The sequence below is a fragment of the Cervus canadensis genome, chromosome 5 (genome assembly GCF_019320065.1).
Source record: "Cervus canadensis isolate Bull #8, Minnesota chromosome 5, ASM1932006v1, whole genome shotgun sequence".
Classification (NCBI taxonomy): domain Eukaryota; kingdom Metazoa; phylum Chordata; class Mammalia; order Artiodactyla; family Cervidae; genus Cervus; species Cervus canadensis.
Genome location: NC_057390.1, coordinates 99,356,990 through 99,369,303, shown reverse-complemented (window position 1 = coordinate 99,369,303; position 12,314 = coordinate 99,356,990). Strand labels below are relative to the sequence as shown.

At 63.3% G+C, this 12,314-nt stretch overlaps 2 protein-coding genes across 6 annotated transcripts in view; one reads left to right on the top strand and one right to left on the bottom strand.

Annotated features, from left to right (window-relative positions):
• Window positions 1–5,397, top strand: part of FAM163B (family with sequence similarity 163 member B) — a 29,332-nt gene extending 23,935 nt beyond the window's left edge. Inside the window, exons 2-3 of the mRNA XM_043470118.1 lie at window positions 2,399–2,514; window positions 3,373–5,397. Of these exons, the coding sequence (XP_043326053.1) occupies window positions 2,422–2,514; window positions 3,373–3,774 (495 nt within the window). The 5' untranslated portion in view covers window positions 2,399–2,421 and the 3' untranslated portion in view covers window positions 3,775–5,397. The remainder of the gene's footprint in view (window positions 1–2,398; window positions 2,515–3,372) is intronic.
• A 1,862-nt stretch (window positions 5,398–7,259) lies between these two features.
• ADAMTSL2 (ADAMTS like 2) overlaps window positions 7,260–12,314 on the bottom strand; it is a 36,255-nt gene continuing 31,200 nt past the window's right edge. For all 5 annotated transcript variants that reach the window (XM_043470059.1, XM_043470063.1, XM_043470060.1 and 2 more), the window contains 4 exons: window positions 11,752–11,922; window positions 10,911–11,087; window positions 8,533–8,677; window positions 7,260–7,856 (listed from right to left, as the gene is read on the bottom strand). In XM_043470059.1, the coding sequence (XP_043325994.1) occupies window positions 7,738–7,856; window positions 8,533–8,677; window positions 10,911–11,087; window positions 11,752–11,922 (612 nt within the window). In that variant the 3' untranslated portion in view covers window positions 7,260–7,737. The remainder of the gene's footprint in view (window positions 7,857–8,532; window positions 8,678–10,910; window positions 11,088–11,751; window positions 11,923–12,314) is intronic.

The following is a 12,314-nucleotide window of genomic DNA, read 5'->3' as shown; positions in this document are numbered from 1 at the left end:
GCTGAGCATCCCAGGACTGCAGCAAGAAGAACTGGGACATTTTATGCCTAAAAGCAACATGCCATCGAGGATTAGTGGGGTCCCATTAAACTGACTTTGGGGCTTCCCTGGTGGCTCAGTCGGTAAAGAATCTGCCTGCAATGCAGGAGACCCAGGTTTGATTCCTGGGTGGGGAAGAACCCCTGGAGAAGGGAAAGGCAACTCACTCCAGTATTCTTGCCTAGAGAATTCCATGGACAGAGGAGCCTGGCGGGCTACAGTCCACGGGGTCGCAAAAGAGTCGAACAAGACTCAGTGACTAAACCACCACCATCAAAGTGACACTGCAGTCAACGTGGAGGCCAAACCCCTGGTCCCAGGGAGATCACTTAAACATCGAAAAGAATAGCGGCTGCAGTGCATTGAAACACATCAAATATGTATAAATCAGTGAGAACAAGATGATGCTGTAAAACAACCACAGCCCTCATGGGGTGCCAGCTTGTTCTGAAAACTGGAAAATTTACAAGCTGAGCATCTATGCTTTTCCTCTGCAGACAGTCTGTTAATATTACCGGCTGCGTAACAGGGAAAACTCTTTAGAGAAGAGTCGGAGCTGATACGCGCAGAACAAGTGATAGCGTCCGAGCAGTCTCTGTCTGCAGCGCCTAATGAAACAACAGATCCAGGCAGGGATTCCCGGCCGCTGCTGAGAGAATGAGGGAGAGCTGGCGGGGAGGCCTGGGCTAACAGCAGCTGAACACGCGGGCTCATCTTAACATCACGACAAGAGGAACAGCGGTCCTGGGGCCCTAAAAGTGATGTGGTGGGAAGCCAATTTAGAGGGCAGAAGCATGACAGAGGAACGCGTGAAATGCTGCTGGAGGAACTGCAAGCCAGCTCTCGTACATGGAAAATTCTGTGAGATCAATGACCCAGTTTCTTCTGTAAGCAACCTGCAGGGAGGGGGATGAAGGGAAACGACAGTCAAAAGGGCCAAACTCAACTGGGTCTGGATTTGAACAAGCCAACTGTGGAAAAGCGTCATGGAGCTGAGTGGAGGCTTGTTAAAGGTCCTCACCTGTCCGACTCTGCACGGAAGTGTTTATAAATGAACTGATATGCTCTGGGATTTCCTTTAATGGACTCAGTTACCCCTGCCATGCGATTTCCCGGGGTGAGGGGAATGGAAGGGATTGGGAGGTTGAGACAAGGTGTACTCAGCAAAGCCCCTTGTTAAGCCTTGGTCACCTGGAATGGGCCACAGCGGGAATATTTACACGACGTGCGTGTTAGGTTGCTTTCGTCGTGTCCGACTCTTTGCCACCCTATAGACTGTAGCCCGCCAGGCTCCTCTGTCCTTGGGGATTCTCAAGGCAAGAATACTGGAGTGGGTTGCTGTGTCCTTCTCCAGAGCTTCTTCCCAACCCAGGAATTGAAGCCAGGTCTCCTGCATTGCAGGCAGACTCATCACCAAGCCCTAGACCCCTGCATGGCAGCGTGGAGTCAACCGCTGGGCCACCAGGGAGGTCCCTTAAGAATTGTTTAATGTCAACAGCCTCAATATCAAAAGGGAGCTGATTTTCAGTTTTGAAAGATGAAAAACTTTTGAAAATCGGTTGCAGACAGTTTGAATACACTTAACACTACTGACCTAGACTTTTTAAAATGGTTAAGATGGTAAATTTTCTGTGATGTGTAATTTGATATTTTAAAGGAAAGGGATCGTTTATGTTATAAAGTGGAATATGGTTCAAAATTACGTTGCAGAAGAAAATTTAACGATAAGGAAAACTAAGGATGAGCCGGAATAGGTGATAAAGCAGGTTACAAAACCGTACATTCAGCCTGATTGCATTGGGGTCAATTTTTAAACGCATGAGCTGGTCGCCCAGGCTTCCCAGGTGGCGCTAGTGGTAAAGAACCTGCCTCCCGATGCAGGAGATGTCAGAGACACCAGTTCGATCCCTGGATTGGGAAGATGCCCTGGAGGAGGAAATGGCAACCCACTCCAGTATTCTTGCATGGATAATCCCATGGACAGAGGACACTGGCGGCTAGAGCCCATGGGGTCGGTCACAAAGAGTCGGACAGGACTGAAGCAGCTGAGCACGCACGCACACACGTGTGCCCGAGCTACCCACCCAAGTGCAAGTGTGCTCGGCGGAGCGCTCACGCAGAGGCTCACGAAGCCTTCGCGGAACCCCAGGAGCAAGGCTGTGTGCTGCTAGCATCCCCTCCTGCAGACGTGGGAAGTGCTGTATGGGGCAGGGGGTGCTCTCCCAGCCCGCCCCAAGCCCCTGCCTCCTGCCGGCCCTGGGGGTTTGTTTTCCCTTTTAGAGCTCTTGCTTAGCGTCTTAACCTAGAACAGGCTCCTTCTGCGATGAGCTGGCAGTGAAGGTGGTGGCGTGTGTTGCAGGCTGTTGATGGAGAAGGGGGCGGATGACAGCCGGGACAGTGGTCATCACCGGGGGCATCTTGGCGACTGTGATTCTGCTCTGCATCATCGCGGTTCTGTGCTACTGCCGGCTCCAGGTACTCGGGAGCGTGGGGGGTGGAGGGGAGCCCAGGGTGGGACCCTGCAGAGGGCGGGAGCTCCCGCCCAGGGCGAGGCCTCCAAGAAGGTGCAAGGCAACCAGCCCTGCCCAGCCTCCGCGTGTGAGGGCTCGGTGGTAGCGTCCCAGACGCCCTGCGAGGCAAGGCTGCTGAGGGTCAGAGAGGGTGAGGGCCTTAGCTGACGCCACACAGCTGCCAGGCGGGGCGCAGTGGTGAGCCCTCGAGCTGGGCCTCCCTGCCCTGCCCACCCTCGACGGCTGTCCTGGGCCCCGTGTCTTCGTGAGAGGAGAAGCCGGGTGTGCAGGGCAAGACAGTGCAGCCCGGCCCCCTCGAGCTAGACTGGGGCCAGACTCCAGCTCTGCCGCCCTCAGGCTGCCTGAACCCCGCCCCCCGGGCCTCAGTGTCCCCGCCTGCAGACTGGACATGGTCGCTGCCCCTGCCCCGTGGTTGCTGTGGGGCGAAATGAGCGAAAGTGAGTGGAAGTCGCTCAGTCGTGTTCGGCTGTTTGCGACCCCATGGACTGTACAGTCCCTGGAATTCTCCAGGCCAGAATACTGGAGGGGGTAGCCTTTCCCTTCTCCAGGGGATCTTCCCAACCCAGGTCTCCTGCATTGCAGGCGGATTCTTTAGCAGCCGAGCCACCAGGGAAGGGGTGAAATGCGAGAACCCCTCATTTAGGGACCCCAGGAGTTCGGGGCGCCTGGGTCTCGCGCTCCCCTCCGTGGTCGTGGTGGGGACACGGGCATCTGAGCCGGGGGCGTCCCGGCGCCCTCCCGGGCCTGCGCGGGGGGCCGGGGTGGTGGGGGGCCGGGGGTCATGGCGGCCCTCTGCCCGCAGTACTACTGCTGCAAGAAGGACGAGTCGGAGGAGGACGAAGAGGAGCCGGACTTCGCGGTGCACGCACACCTGCCCCCGCTGCACTCCAACCGCAACCTGGTGCTCAGTAACGGGCCGGCGCTCTACCCGGCCGCCTCCACCTCCTTCAGCCAGAGGTCCCCGCAGGCCCGCGCCCTCTGCCGCAGCTGCTCCCGCTCCGAGCCGCCCGCCTTCTTCCTGCAGGAGCCGGAGGACGAGGGCGTCAGCAACGGGGGGGAGCGCGTGGCCTACAGGAGCATCAGCCAGGAGGACGTGGGGCCGCCGCCCGGGGCCTTCGGGGGGCTGCAGGCGCTCAACCCCAACCGCCTGTCGGCCATGCGGGAGGCCTTCTCCCGCAGCCGCAGCGTCAGCACCGACGTCTGAGTGCGCCCCCCGCCCCCGGCAGGGCCTGAGACCATGGCGGGGGGTCCCCGCCTGGCCCCAGGGCCCCGAACATGGCGCTCCTCATGTGCCCATTGTTGCGGGCGCTCCGGGGCTCCCTGAAGGGGTCAGACCCTGTGAAGGCCGGTGGGGCCGCCCCGGGCAGCAGCCGCCGGGGCCTGGGTCTGCAGGGAGGCAGGCGTGATGCGGGCGCAGGTGGGGCCTCCAGGTGCCCGGGCAGCAGAATGAGGCGGGGCTCTGGGGCGTGGATGCTGGGCTGCGGATGCCAGGGCTGCCGTCAGGAAGGGGCCAGGGGACGGGGACTCCCTGGGTCTCGGTTACCTACTTGTTTAAGGATGACGTGGCGGCCGCCAGGCTGGGGCCCTGCAGCTCAAGCCTTGGGGGCCAAGTCTCCTGTCCCCCTGAATGAGGCCCCCCCCGCCATCCCCACACACCCCAGCTTCCACTGCAGCTGAGACCCTGCTTGAGCCCGCCTCCCTGCTGATGCCCAGAGAAAGGGGGGGTTTCTTGGGAAGTGCAGCCCCCAACTGGCTTTTTGGTGAAAGTGGAGTGGGGAGGAGGCCGTGTGCCAACACTCCCACTTCAGAAGTAACACACGCAGCCCACTCCTCAGCCCTGACGTGGCCAGGCGGACAGAGCCATGCACCAGAGGCGGAAAGCCCCACCGATGCCCCATGGGACCTGAGACACCCTCCCACCTGGCGGGTCTCAGGAGGACCTGGGAGCCAGGCCTCAGGCTGCCCTTCCGTGCGCTGGCCCCCAACCCCCCGGCCCCCCGGGTGAGGACAGCTGAGCTCAGCCCCCACCAGGCCCCCTCAGGCCCAGCGGCTCCTCCCTCCACCCAGCCAGAGAGCTGCCCCAAACCCAGGGATGCCTGCCGTGACCCAGGGGCGCCTGCCGTGGGGAACACAGCCCCCCGCTCAGAGGCCCTGTCTCCTCTCTCTGCAGCCTGGCCCCCAGAGCCCCCGCCCTCTCCTGGGCCCGCTCTCTCTCTCTCTCTCTCCCCCACTGCCTCTGGGTCCCACCATGGAGCACCCCCAACACCCCCGTAGGGCAGCCCCCGTCTGCCCAAGAAGACAGCCCGAGCCCCCCAGCCAAGCGGGCTTCCCAGAAGACGAGCTCCAAGGCCAGCGGCTTCCCCCCGCGTGGGCACCACAGCTCCCGCTCTCTCGGAAGCGCTGCTGAGCTGTGACTCCGGACGTGAGCAGAGTTAGGAAGACGTCCTATTTCGGGCATTCTCGATTTTTTTTTCCCCTCGTCTTCCCTTCGCCTCCTGCCTCCGTTTGGACTCGCTGATGGATTCATGCCCAAGCTTCCCGTTCCCTTGTCAGACCCCACGAGTTTCTTTCTGATGTATTGGCTGGGGTGGGGGTGGGGAGGGAGGGGGGTGGGGGAAGGGTCCGGAGGTGGCACTTCTCGTGGCCGTTCTGTTCGGTCTGCTGTTTCCTTGTCTGGTCTCTGGCCTCTGTATAGATTCCTAGATCCATCTGACATCATCAACACGCACACACCCATCCAAGCTCTCCCTCAGCTCCGCTGAGGAGACTGGGGGAGCTACCTGCTCCCCGACAGAATCGTGAGCCAATAAAACTCTCCGACACCTCGCCCGCTGTCTTTGGTCTGCCCGGGATTCCTCTCCTGAGCTTCCTGGCAGGGGCTGCGTCCAGCCCAACCCCAGACAGAGTGGGCCCTTCCTTCCCATCCAGCCCCAGGGGTCAAGGCTCTGCCCAGAGGGACTGGTCCTGGTCGCAGCCATGTTGGGTTTTGACTTTCCTGGGGTGGCTGTATCCATCTTAAAAGATTGGAAACCACTGGCCTGAAACCCCGAGGTCCTGGAGCGTGGGTTGGGGGAGAGGAGCTGTGGCACCTGGGGCGAGTGACCGACCTCTGTGGGCCTCGGTCTTACCATCCACACAATGGGCAGTGATGACACGGGATTCACGGGGCTCTGAGGAGGATGAGAGGATGCTCTGGGCACAGAACCTGGCCTGCGGGATGCGGGATGCAGGATTCAGGATGCGGGATTCGGGATGTGGGATGAGGGATGCGGGATGTGGGGTGCGGAATGCACACTATAGGTGCTGGGGGGTGGGGAGGAGGGGGAAGGCGGGGAGTGACTGGGCGTGATGGTGGGGTATGTCAGGGAGCCCTGGGCCCCTGGATTGCCGTGATCCCACCTCCACTGGAACCGAGCCGCTGACCCTGAGGGAGCCCACCCCACAGGCCTCCACCTTCACGGCCACTCACCCAACTGTGACGCTGTCCTAAACACTGCGGCCCACCCTGCTCTGGTCCCGGTTTGGGGACAGAAGGCCCTGCATCCCAGCCAAGCAGCCGGACAGCCGCTCACCTCGCTGCTTCCTGTCCCGGACGGAGACCCTCCCCGCGGCATCCGTGCCCGGGGCCGGCTCGCTGTCCCTCAGTCGGCAGACAGCCAGACCCTCCCTCCTCCGCTGCGGCCAAACCAAGGTGCTTTCAGCATCATAAACACCCACCCCTCTCCCTGGAGGCTTTAGAGTCACTCCTGCGGCTGGACCAGCCGAAACATCACCTCTTCTGGGAAGCCCGCCAGTGTCCCGGCACCCGCCAGTCCAGATGAAGTGGCTCTTCTAGGAGGCCCAGGAGCAGTAGTAACGAGGGCTGTGTCCTGAGCTCCCCACGTGGGCCCGCGCTGTGCCTCCCCCCCACCGCCGCCTGCCTCACCCCTTATGATCTTCCCAGCACAGGCGGAGGTGGGAGCTTCCCCCCAGGGCGCGGGTGTTGGAGGCCCCTCGGGCCCCACGGGCCCCTAGACCCCACAGCCCAGTTCTGACTCGAGCACCTGAGTCCAAAGCCCCCTGAGCCCCTCCCTGCAGGCGCCCTCTCTTTTGTCCTCTTCTGTCTGCTTCCTCCCCGACTGGCATTTCCTCAGGGAGACACTGCAGCCCAGCCCTAGTGCCCCCAGCCCCAGCCCGACCCAGACCCGGCCCCAGACCCAGCCCCGGACCCGGTCCCAGCCCCAGACTCAGCCTCAGAACCAGACCCGGCCCCAGCCCCAGACCTGGTCCCAGACTCAGCCTCAGAACCAGACCTGGCCCCAGACCCAGCCTGGTCCCAGACCCGGCCCCAGACCCAGCCCCAGCCCCAAACCCAGCCTCAGAACCAGACCCGGCCCCAGACCCAGACCTGGTCCCAGACCCAGCCCCAGACCTGGTCCCAGACCCAGCCTGGTCCCAGACCCAGCCCCAGCCCCAGACCCAGCCTCAGAACCAGACCCGGCCCCAGACCCAGACCTGGTCCCAGACCCAGCCCCAGCCCCAGACCCAGCCTCAGAACCAGACCCGGCCCCAGACCCAGACCTGGTCCCAGACCCAGCCCCAGACCTGGTCCCAGACCCAGTCCTGCACACAAGGCTGCGTCAGACTATCTGGGGCGGTGAGCGGGAAAGACACCCCACACCTCCTGGCAGAGCCCCGGACAGCCCACGATGCCACCATAAATACAACCACTTTATTAACATACAGAGATTACTGCCCGACGACAGCGCGGCCTCGGGCCGTGAGAAGGACGCCCCTCCCGGGCGTAAAGTGCGGTGGGTCCCTCGTGCCAAGAGCTTCCGGTCGGGGAGGCGAGCGATGCTAAGTCGTGAGATTACGAGTGCCCCGCAGGGAGTCCCCCGAGGCGCCGGGCTCCCCCGCGGCCCCTGCCTGTCTCCTGGGCCTGCGGCCCCGCAGGGAGACGGCGTGCTCCCGGGCCCCTGGGGGGGCGGGGAGCCATCCTCACAGCTCTGTCCCGGGGTGGGGGTGCCGACAGGCGCGCCGGGGGTGGGGGGCTCTCCTGCCCAGGGAGAGCAGGGGCTCAGTGTCACGTCTTCACAGCTGGGCGCCCTGCAGGAAGGGTGTCCGTGAAGGGGCGGCTGCGGCCCCAGGGACGGGGTGCTTGGTCTCTGAGGGGCGGCCGCCGGGCCTAGGAGTGCGGCGGCCTGCAGGAGCGGCAGCAGGCCTTGCTGTAGTACCAGTGGCCGCAGAGGTTCACCTTGATGGCCAGGGCGCAGTTGGTGCCCGGCTGGTCCTGGCAGCTGTCATCTGGGGAAGGGACCGCAGCGCGTCAGGGGGCAGTGGGGCGGGGCGGGGGTCCTGCCCCGTCCATCTCCCCTCCTGGAGCTCTCCCTCCCTCGTACCCCTCGCCAGGGAAGTCAGGACCCCACAGGTGATGTGAAGCGCTCACAGGGAAGGCAGATACCCAGGGACCAGGATTTGGAGGAGGCCCTGACCTCACCCCAGAGGCCTGAACATCTCCAGGAGGCCCACCGGTGCCCTTCCACTTGGTGGGTCCAAAATAAAGCTCATTGCCAGGCCCTGGTGCCCCCTCGGAGCCTAGGACCCGCCTGCATCTTCCAGGTGCCCGAGCCACAGAGCCTGCTTCAGGCCCTCACCACCCTGCCCCTGTGTGGCCAGCTTGAAGGTGCTCTGGATGAGTTTGTCCCGGCCCTGGCCCCCTGCCCCACCGCCGCCCTCCCATCTTCTGAAGCCAGATGCTCTTTGCAAAGGGCGGGTCTCGGCCTGGCTCCTGGGGGCCCCAGGCTCCAGTCAGATCTCACCTGCCGCCCTTCCCACCCGCAGCTCCCAGCTGGACTCAGCCACTCCCAGAGAGAGACTTCGCTCCCCGCCCTGCCTTGGTCTCTGGAGCCAAGAGACCCTCCTGGATGACTGCCTGCTCATCCCTCAGGCCCCGGCTTGGCCTCCGCCTCTGCGTCCTCACCTGGGGGCTCCGTGGGGCAAGCCTGAAGGTCACAGGCTTGTCTGCCAACAGGCTTCACCAGCGGGTCGCAGCCCCGGACGATGTCAGTGCCCTGGTAGCACTTCACGTCGCGCATCCGCACACCCGCCCCGCAGGTCTTGGTGCACTGCCCGGGGAGAAACAGCAAGACTGAGACCCCTCCGGCGGGGCGGGGGGTCCGCCAGAGGAGGGGTGGGACTCCCCTCCTCTCGCCAGGGTGCTGAGTCTCCATGGACGCAGGACACATGGACGCTCGGGGGCTCGGGGTGGTGAGCCAAGGAAGGACAGGCCAGCAACCAGGAGATGCTGCTGCCCCCGCCTCCGCCCCTCACTCCCACCGCCACCGTACTACTCAGCTTCCCAGTGAGGGCGTGGACCCCCCCATCTCTGCCCCCAGGAGGGTCCTTTGGTTCCAGCTCTCCAGCGTCCTGTGCTGCGGGAGGCTCGGGACACAGGGGGCCACAGCCCAGGGGGAGGCTGGCTTCCCACTCCAGTTAAGAGCTGGGGGCCAATTAACTACATCTTCCAGAGCCAGCACCCCCACCCGCGGCTCCCCATCCAGATGTTCCCCTCGGAAAGCCCCGCCAAGCCGCCCAGAATGCCAGGGCCATCTGCTGACCCCAGTTACCCCGCCGTCCTCCCGCCGAGATCCCAGAGGCGGTGGCTCCCTCTGGCTGCCCCTGCTGTGGGTGACCCCACATCACCCAGGCTCAGCTGGGACCTCAGTCTGCGGAGGTTGGGGGTTGGGGTTCCGGTCCTGACCACCCTCCCCACCCCCCACCAGTTCTGTTCACAGAGGCACTGGGAAGGCTTCCAGCCCGACTCCCACACCCAGCTTGAGGGAACTAGCACAGCCTGGAGGACTGAGCCCGACAACAATCGGCCTTTGGGGGGGATGCCCCAAGGCGCCCCGAGCCGTCCCCCGCCCCCCAGAGAGAACGCACATCTGGCCTTTCCTGGAGCCCACTCCTCCACTCTGGGTGGACGGCTTGGAGGACGCGTTCTTACTAAGCCCTCCTCCCAGGCAGAGGCGGCCACAGGGGGAGAAAGACCCCACCCCAACCAGGGACAAGGACACAGAGGTCCTCCTGCCCACGGTCTGGTCACCCCTCGCCCACCCACCATCATCAGGGTGAAGGGTGCCCTCCCCCCGTGCCCCCAGGCTCCTGGGCGAAGACCTGTCTGGGCCTTCCCGCTGGCCCACCCCCGGAAGCTGTGCATCCCCAGGTGGAGGGGGGCCTTGGGGCGGGGGCTGGTGATGCGGCCCAGGAGAGGGGGGGATGCGTGAGAACCAGTAAAAACCTCCGCCTAGACGCGCCCCTGGACTGTAAGAGGGGCCTGAAGGGGGTCAAGTCCTGAGGCATCTCCCCGCAGGAAAGGGGCCGGAAGGGAGAAGCTCCGGTTAGATGGGCCCCCTTCGCTCGGCCAGAGACCTGGGCTGTCCCCCCCGTCTGCAGGCAGCCCCGCGCCCCTCCGCTCCCGTGGGGGCCCGTGGACCTGGGCTGTCCCCCCCGTCTGCAGGCAGCCCCACGCCCCTCCGCTCCCGTGGGGGCCCGTGGACCTGGGCTGTCCCCCCCGTCTGCAGGCAGCCCCGCGCCCCTCCGCTCCCGGGGGTGGGGGCTGGCTCGGGCCTCCGACACTCTGCAGGTCCCTCCCCCCGCCCAGAGCAGCGTCCAGCGTCTGCTAACTTGGGTCAGTTCTCTCTCTGTACTTGGGTTTCTTCCCCCACAGGGGACAAAAAGGGGAGCCCCCTCCCACAGTGCTGTTGGGAGGAAGAAAGGAGCCCCTCCATCAAGCGCTGGGCCCGGCCCACCCAAAGGGCCTGGAAGGTGAGGGTCTGCTCCCCGCTGTAGAGTGGAGAGGCCACGCTCCAGGCCACCCTCCCGCCAGAGGCCGAGTTAGGAGCCACAGGCCGGTGTCAGGGCGGCGGCCGCCACTCCTCCTGGGCTTCCCTCTGCCCAGGGCCCACCGTCCTCCCAACCCCGTGCCTCTCAGAGTCTGTGTCCCTGCCTTGACTCTGGCTCCCCACACTCCCAGTGCCGACCTGGGATCTGTCTGTTCCATGCTGGGTGTCAGGCACACGGGCTTTCAAATGCATGACTGAAAGGCTTACAAGGCAAGACCAAAAAAAGGGCCCTGGCCGAGCGCAGCAGGGATCCCAGAGGTGAGATCCGGGAGGACTTCCTGGAGGAGGCGGCCCTCACGCTCGCCAACGTGGAAGCACTGACAGTCCCTCCAGGGAGAGAAAGCCCGATGGAGGCTGAGCCGGGGGACGTGAGGGGCACTCGGGGTGGGAGAGGAGGTCTTTCAGCAGGACCAGAGATCAGGCCTGGCCTTAGGAGGGCCAGGGGAGCGCTCACCTCAGACCACGGGCTGGTGTACCACTTGAAGCAGGGCCTCTCGAAGCAGGTGCTCTCCTCGGGGGGCTTCTTGGCCAGACCACACTCGGGGCCGCTGCGCGTCTGCGGCTTCCCATTGGCCAGCTCCATGCACAGGACCAGCCTCTTCTTCACACCTCTGCCGCAGGTCGTGTTGCACTGGGGTGGAAGGGCAGACAGATTAGGGGTGAGGGGCCAGAGGTCAGGAAGACCAGAACACGGGGCCCGCAGCCTTGCCCGTGAAAACGGCTCAGTCAGCAGCACGTGAGTAACAGCTAAGATCAACGACACACGGGCTGAGAACTTGCGGGTCGATAACCACGTGGCCCCAAACAGATTTGCTCAGAAACAATTTAGCAGAAAAACCATCTGTTGTGAAACAAAATGGTTAATGACCATTTGCCTGGCGATGAATTAGCTGACAGCGATCTGCCTGAACCAAGCGGTTGAAAGCCATGTGGTTGGGCATCGTGTGTCTGAAAACGGCAAGCTGGTGACCTTGACAGGTCACCAGAGGTCATGAGAACAAAGCAACGTACAGGGCCCACGGCCCAAGGACCCCAACCCTGGGCTTCCTCCTCGGGAACATGGGGTCGTGGGAAACGGATCGGCCCCGCACGCCTCACCGAACATGCGCTATTTAGACTTGGGATGTTTTAAGCAGTTTTCTTACCTTTCTTGTTTTTTGTTTTTTTCTATTTCAAGTTAATGTTTAGTGGATTGTGGCATCATAATTTCCAATTAATTCCTCATTTGGCCAACCTGCCCCCCTGGCCACCTGGCTCTCGGCCAGTTCGATGCCCGCCGGGCGGGGGGCACTCACCCGCTCCCAGTCCTGAGCCAGCCAGTGGGCGGGGCAGTTCTTGTCCCCGCAGGGGTGGATGGCCAGCGGCTTGGTCTCCATCTGGCACTGAGACTCGGGCACGACCCGCCCGTCGCTGGTCTTGCAGTACACGTGTCTGATCATGCGGCCCTGCCCACAGCTGCCGCTGCACTGCAGGGGGACACCGGCGTCAGAGGCAGAGCCCCCTCCCAGGGCCCCCGGACCTCCTTTCACGGAGAGCAGGGCAGCGGGGAGGGGGTGGGGAGGGGTTGCCACGGTAACCGTGTTGTAAATACCATGCTCTGTTCTAATTATAGAAAGATGGCATGCTCGATGAAAAACACACAGAGAAGATCACACCTAAGACCCCAGAAGAGTCCCCTGTGCACCCAGCACCCAGAGGGGACCCCAGTGGGCATCTGAGCGTCTCATCCAGGTGGGAGAAAAGAGAGACAGGCAGGCAGGGAGCTTATAACGGGGGTGTCGCAATGGGCCCTCTTGTGTTGGTTCAAGGTTCTGATCCCCCGTGATCACACGGGTCAGCCCTCTGAGCACCCGGCCGG